At 39.9% G+C, this 7,259-nt stretch overlaps 1 protein-coding gene across 1 annotated transcript; it reads left to right on the top strand.

Annotated features, from left to right (window-relative positions):
- Positions 1-1,402: 1,402 nt before the first annotated feature.
- Positions 1,403-6,331, top strand: LOC148023059 (pentatricopeptide repeat-containing protein At4g18520, chloroplastic-like). Its single transcript, XM_087695301.1, has 5 exons — positions 1,403-1,604; positions 2,242-2,305; positions 5,036-5,111; positions 5,426-6,080; positions 6,165-6,331. The coding sequence occupies exons 1-5, from the start codon at positions 1,403-1,405 to the stop codon at positions 6,329-6,331; spliced, it is 1,164 nt and encodes a 387-aa protein (XP_087551427.1).
- Positions 6,332-7,259: the final 928 nt, after the last annotated feature.

The raw sequence follows: 7,259 nt of genomic DNA, 5'->3' as shown, positions 1-7,259 counted from the left end.
GCCTTGTGAGAAGACTCTTCCAAAGTGTTTTCCCTTTTTTTTTTTGGGGGGGTGGATTGAAAGGAACATCGATGTCTTTGGGTAGGAAAATATTTTACATGTTTTTGTCATGTAATGGTAATTTATGATGTGTTGATATTCTTGCTAAAAGGAAGAGGTTGTGATGAACTTTGTTTGAAAAAGAAGAATTGAAAAGAGTTTCTTCTTGATCCTAAGCTTTGAATAGTTTTATATTTAAAAAAAATATTGGATCCAAAAAATCAAGAGTTGTTATAGTAGTTACAAATCCATAAAAACCTATTGAGAAAAAAGGAGCATGCTTTCCATGTGTGTCTCATGCCCCAAGCTAAATTTTCTTGGTAATAAAAGCTACAACCAAACAAACAAACAAACAACAATTTAAAATAAAAATACAACAAAAGACCTTAGATCCTTACTTTGATCACTAGGAAGAAAACCTATGAAACAAAGTAAAATAAAGTCCAACCTAGAGACCATAAAGAGAATAGGAAAATATGTTCCAAGAATAGAGAGTGAGACCCTACACTCAGAATATTATGAAGGATAGATTATGGATTGTGATCATAGATTACACTTCATCCTTAGAAACAATGAATGGTGGTAGATAAAAGAGTTTTTTTTTTTGGCATTCAAGATTAGGGCCTTCCTAGAAATGATTGCTTCTAGATTTTGTATCATCTCAAAGATAAGATAAATCATTAGAGTGAACCAGATAGTTTGAATATATGGATGAACCCCACTGTCTCTAAAAGAATTAGAGTATGAGCAATACCCTTTTACAAGGAAAAGAGCACTCTAGGGTCTTAGGAAAGTGGATCAACATGGAAAACCTCAACTTCTCTTTTTCTATGAAAATGTACATGTTATATATGGGTTTGTTTCAAGTCTTTGAGTTTTTTTTACCTACTACTTGGGTTTAAAAAGCTAGTTGTCAAGGGCAAAAGTTTAGTTGCAGTTTTCTTTTGTGGTGTAATCGTAATTTGAATGTATAAAGTGCATTTAAGAGGAATGTGAAAGGAGGAAACACACTTTGAAATCCAACTCAGACTGAAAGGAAAGTTTGAAGCATGGTTCGAGATCTTGAGAGAATTTTCCAAATAAGTTCCGAACGGAAGATTGTGAAGCAAGAAACCATGGAAGTGCACCTAACTAAGGGAAGCCAGGATCTTTTGAAAGAGATCGAGGAAGAAACTATCTAAGGGTTTAATCAAAGAAGCGTTTTGCCAAGGAAAGAGCCACAATTGTTCCCTACAATCTAATGATTGAAATGTGAAACGAGAAAGTTTAACAAAACCCTCAAAAGATTCTCAAAAGTTTGTATGCAGAAGGGCGGAAAGTGTTTGACAAATTGCTTGTTAAAGACATTGTCTCATGGACTGTAATGATAAAGGCATACGTTGATAACCATGAGGGCAATTTGGCTTTACAATGTTTTGAGGAAATGAAAGAGCAGGGTATATCTGTGGATACTATCCTAGTTGTTCTCTGGTTAAAAGCTTGTGATACTACTCAAGCCTTGGAAACAGGTCGAGAAATACATGCAGAGTTGAGGAAATCAGGGCTGGAAAAAAACATTTTTGTTGGTAACATACATCCAGAGTTTAGGGCTGTTCCTATGCAATCCATAGAGTAGAGGGATGAGGATATTCAACCACCAGAGTGCTGAATTGTTGATTTACAACAAGATTTGAGTAATGCAGAGGATCATAATGAAGCCAGGGTTGACATGAAATACAAGACTGTGGATAAGAAGGTGAAGCCGGTAGCTGTACCGCTTCCACCTGACAGTGATCAGCAAATAGAGAGGGCTGCCAAACAGTTAATTTTCAACAGAGACTCTTGCTGAATTAAAAATTGAAAATGGTGATTTCTTGCTACCCACAGAGAAGCAATGCTTTCAGCATATGCTTGAGTGACATGGAAGGGGGTTTGCTTTTTTCTCGCATGAGATTGGATGTGTGAATCCAGATATTGTTGCTCCTATGGTGATCTTTACTATTCCTCATAAACCATGGAACCTCTAACCTATTCCAATGCCTAAGGCACACCTGCCAAAGTTAATTGACTTGTGGAATGAGAAAATCAGGATGGGAATCCTAGATCCGTCATCTGCACCATACTCAAATAGGTGGTTTACGGTTCCAAAGAAGAATGGTACTCTCCGATTTATACAGGACATGCAGCCAGTAAACATAGTTATTATCAGAAATGTTGGTATAGGTCCAATTGTGGATGAGTTTGCAGAAGCAGTTGCTGGACGTGACATCTATTCTTTAGGTGATCTGTATTCGGGATATGACCAGTTTCAGCTGGCTTTGGAAAGCAGGGACATAACCACTATGAGAACTCCTATTGGGCTTGTCAAGATGTGTACCTTGCCTCAAGGTGCCACTAATTCTGTTGCGCATATGATGAATGCCATGCATAAGGTCCTTCGTGAGTATATACCTCAGCTTACCATGCCTTTCTTGGATGATGTGCCCATTAGGGGGTGTGCAGAAGAAGAGAAGAATGAGAGTCTAAATGAGCAGGGATGCAGATACTTTGTGGCTGATTATATTTCAGCTTGTGAGAAGATTTTGGCCAGGTTAGAAGAAGTGACCTTGACACTATCAGGGCAAAAATCTGTTTTTGGAGTAAATGAGGTTGTCATTGTTGGACATATGTGTGGGTATTATGCCAGGAAACCTTCACCTGAGAAGGTGGATGCTATAGGCAAGATTACAGAGTATTGTTCTACCACTTCAGAGGTACGGAGATTCATTGGAGCCTGTGTGTTTTACATGATTTGGATTTCCCATTTTACACACATAGCAGATTGTTTATATCAGCTGCTTCGAAAGGGGCAAAAATTTTATTGGGATGAGAGCCACACTAGAGCCATGCGAAAATTGAAGAAGTTATTGCAGATTGCTCCTACTCTCAGGAAAGCAGATTATAATTGCGGAAGGCCTATTGTATTGACAGTTGACACTAGTCCAATTGGCATAGGTTGGGCTGTGGGTCAAGATGATGCAGATGGAAACATGTATGCTATTCGGTTTGGGGCAAAAGTCCTAAATGAGAGACAGAGGAGGTTTCTGCAAATCAAGAGGGAATTATTGGGAATTGTTATGGCTTTCAAATGTGACAAGGAGTACTTTATTGGAGCCTCAGTTGTGGTAGAGACAGATTGCTTGCCATTGATAGGTATGATTATGAGTTGCTCTACTTCGGATATAGCTATGCTGAGATGGATTGCATACATCAAGTCATTAAATCCAGAATCTAAACACATAGCAGGGAAGGATAATCCAGTGGCAGATATGCTGTCTAGAGCCAGATATGATGATGAGGAGACACTATTTGCAGAAGAGGATGATGCAAAAATTTCAGTCGCTATGGTTGATCATGTTTGTCATGTCTATGATATTGTGGCTTTTATAGAAGAACTCTATGTTGGAGATTGGTTGCAAATTGGCAAATATCTTAGTACCCTAAGCAAAAGAGATGAATGGACAGATAAAGAGTTCAAGAAGATAAGAAGAAAAGCCTATGGTTATTTCATGAAAGATGGATTTCTTTGGAAGCACCCGAAGAAAAGAGGTGGATTACCATTGCGGGTTGTCTGCGATAAAGAGACCCAGTTACATGTGATGAGGGAGTTTCATAAGAGTCCTTGGGCTGGTCATAGAGGAGTGTGGGCTACTTATGAGAAAATCAAGGAGAAATATTGGTGGAAAGACATGTACAAAGATGTTTCTCACTTTGTAGAGACTTGTAGAGACTATCAGATGTATTCCGTAGTGCGTCATCGAGATGAGCTTCATCCGACCTATCCACTATGCGTTCATTACAAGTGGGTAGTTGACTTGGTTACTATGCCAATGGGTCTATGGCAGATGAGGTATATTGTTTTGGCTAGAGAGGATCTTACCAATCATGTTGAGGGTAGACCTTTGAGAACGAAGACCACTAGTGCAGTGTGTAAGTTCTTATTAGAAGAAATTTTCTGCAGGTATGGCTGTGTGGGTAAGGTCACTGCAGATCGTAGAGAATTGGATGCAGATGAAGCTAGGGAGTTTTTCTCTCAATTAGGAATCAAGTTGACTCTAACCACATCATATAATCCAGAGGAAAATGGAAAGAGTGAAAGAGGGCATCCGCCGATAGTGAAAGCATTAGCCAAAGCATGCAGAGGAAGGTTTGGAGAATGGCCGAGACTTCTACCATTTGCTTTGTGGGTTGATCGTACGACTCAGTGTTACCACAGGATATATGCCCGCAGAGTTGATGTATGGTCAGGAACTGATTATGCCGACTGAGACTTGTGCTTTGACTTGGTCAGTTTTACCTTGGCAAGAGGATTTGATGAGAGAGGAACTTTTAGCTCTTCGGATTTGGTAGTTGGAGAGAAGACCAGAGGATATTCAACTAGCTATTGACAGGTTGAAGGTTGCTAGACTAAGAAATAAGGACAGGTTTGACAACAGGCATCGATTGCGGCCTAGAGCAATAGAAGAGGGAGACTGGGTATTAGTCTTTGATAGCAGCCTTGAAAACTAGCATACTGCACTTCGGAAGATAGTGAAAAGATGGTTTGGGCCGTACATAGTCAGACATGTCTTTGATAATGCAACATATGAGCTAATAGAATTGGATGGGACAGTGCTTAGAGTGCCTATTGCAAGAAAAAGAATCAAGATTTTCAAGAAAAGAGATGATGAGGATTATGCATTGGAAGAATTTGCAAGAGAAGAGCAACGAGAAGAAACTCCAATAGAAGAGACAGATGATATGACAGATAATCTTGCTGATATACCGGAAATACACAATGAAGAGATTGATCTATTCGTGGATCTTGATGATAATGATCATGGATAGTTGGCCCATCCGGAGGATGCACAGGATCAGAGGGGGTGGATGTCGTACTACTGTGCATTCGAGGTGTGGAATCCACCAAAAAGTTGTGTGTGACATTTGTTACTTTGTACATACTTAGTTGTTGTGTTTGCATTTTTGTTTTGCGTGCCAGTATAGTGGAGAGGGGTTTGGAAGTGAATATATTTGTGGGAAGCATAGTGGTGGAGATTTTTGGGAAGTTTGGCTCAGTTTCAGAAGCACTAGAAGATCGATTACCATCTACCTTGGATCTTGCAATGGAGGTGAAGAGGAAGAAGAAAGATTGAGCTTGTACATTCAAACTTTGCAAGGGGTTGTTGTTCATAGTCTTAAGGGGCACAAAGATATCGTGTATTGTGTGGCCTATTCAAGGGATGGTAAAAGATTTGCATCAGGAGGAGCGGACAAGACAGTGATTACCTGGATCTATAAAGCCTCGGGCATAGATCTGGCCAGATTTGCTAGTAGATCAGTGAACTACACTTGCAATCAATTTGTTAATAATGCAAATATATGCTGAAAGTATAAATCAAGTGAAGGCCATTTTGCAGCATATGTGGAACATGGCCTTGGTGATGAGGCACTAAAATGTTCTCAACAAATGCAACTTGAAGGTTGCAGCCTTGATCCCATCACATTCGTTTCCATCTTGAAGGCATCTAGTATCACAGGAGCTCCAGAAACAGGTTATCAAATACATAGAGAAGTAATTACTAGGGGATTTGGAACAGATGTGTACATGGGCAGCACATTGGTAGACATGTACATCAATTGTGGATCATTGGCAGAGGCATGCCAAATTTTTTATGCACTACCTGTTCAAGATGTAGTTGTCTGGTCTGCATTGATTGCAGGATACGCTGAACATGGTCTCAATGAGGAAGTACTGGAATGTTTCCAACATCTACAGCTGGATGGTATTTCTGCAGATGCTGTCACATTTATTATCTACTTGAAAGCATGTGGCAGTAGAGGAGCTGTAAAAGCAGGTCGAGAGATCCATGCTGAGATCAGGAAATCAGGATTAGAAACAGATCTTTTAATAGGAAACACGCTGATAGACATGTATGGCAGATGTGGGTTGTATGCAGAAGGGCGGAAAGTGTTTGACAAACTGCTTGTTAAAGACATTGTCTCATGGACTGTAATGATAAAGGCATATGTTGATAACCATGAGGGCAATTTGGCTTTACAATGTTTTGAGGAAATGAAAGAGTAGGGTATATCTGTGGATACTGTCCTAGTTGTTCTCTGGTTAAAAGCTTGTGATACTACTCAAGCCTTGGAGACAGGTCGACAGATAAATACAGAGTTGAGGAAATCAGGGCTGGAAAAAAACATTTTTGTTGGTAACACATTGATTGGCATGTATGGGAAGTGTGGATCAGTTGCAGAAGGACGAGAGGTGTTTGATCAGTTGCTTGTTTGAGATGCAGTGTCATGGGCTGCATTGGTTGCATCTTATGCTCAGCATGGGCTTGGTGCATAAATTTTAGATTGTTTTAAACAAATGGTAGTGGAAGGTGTGTCTATGGGTGCCGTTTAATCTCGCAGAACAACAGGGGATTATCAATTGCGATCCCAGCAGAATTGGGGATTCTTTCCTTCTTCTCCTCTGCTACTACTGATCAGTAGAGGATTCCTGAACGTATTGTCCATGCCAGAGGTACCAGCGCAAAGGGCTTCTTTGAAGTGACTCATGATATTTCACACCTCATATGTGCAGATTTCCTACGTGCTCCTGGTGTGTAGAGACCATTACTTGTCAGGTTTTCAACTGTGATTCATGAGCGAGGCAGTCCTGAGATACGGTTTTGCTGTGAAATTCTACACTAGAGAAGGAAACTTTGACATGGTGTGGCAAATGGTCCAAAATTGTTCGAAAGCTTCCAGATCCTAAAATTCAGTGCTACTCCTGTTGAGAAAGAAGTCCTCTTTATGCTGACTGTTCTTTCTTTCAGCAAATGAAAGAGCTATCTGCACTTCTAAGTGGCAGAATTTTGGCAAAGTGCCAGGAGGAGTAAAAAGCAAGGACAGATTATGATGTGGAAATTACTGAACAGCCATAACAGATTCTACTTCCAGATGATAACTGCCAATGATTGATACAATGATGCTGATTGATGCATTACTTCTGGTTTTGATTAAACACTCTTTCTATAGTAATCTTCCACTGCTTGCAACCAAGTTCTGCTTCACCAAGGCTTAAACAATTGGGTCAAACCTTTGGAATTGTGCGAAATTGACAATTACCTGCATGTTTACCACTCATTACTTCCAAAACCCCTGAGAAACCATTGATGGATCTGGTCTGATTTGCCATTAAATCACTCTTCTGTACCTGAATACAAAGATGT

This window comes from Lygodium microphyllum, chromosome 16, assembly GCF_053477565.2.
Source record: "Lygodium microphyllum isolate KBCC chromosome 16, Lygodium_microphyllum_v1.1.10, whole genome shotgun sequence".
In the NCBI taxonomy this organism is placed as follows: Eukaryota; Viridiplantae; Streptophyta; class Polypodiopsida; order Schizaeales; family Lygodiaceae; genus Lygodium; species Lygodium microphyllum.
Note: the sequence above shows the minus strand (reverse complement) of the source record. Positions and strands in the feature narration are given on the sequence as shown.

Bases quoted from the DNA above. Each gene is read 5' to 3' on its own strand.
- LOC148023059 (XM_087695301.1), top strand. From the start codon at position 1,403: ATGATAAAGGCATACGTTGATAACCATGAGGGCAATTTGGCTTTACAA. The intron at 2,306-5,035 runs GTATTCGGGATA...TTTGCGTGCCAG, and splicing joins ATCTATTCTTTAGGTGATCT to TATAGTGGAGAGGGGTTTGG. The intron at 5,112-5,425 runs GTTTCAGAAGCA...ATATGCTGAAAG, and splicing joins TTTTTGGGAAGTTTGGCTCA to TATAAATCAAGTGAAGGCCA.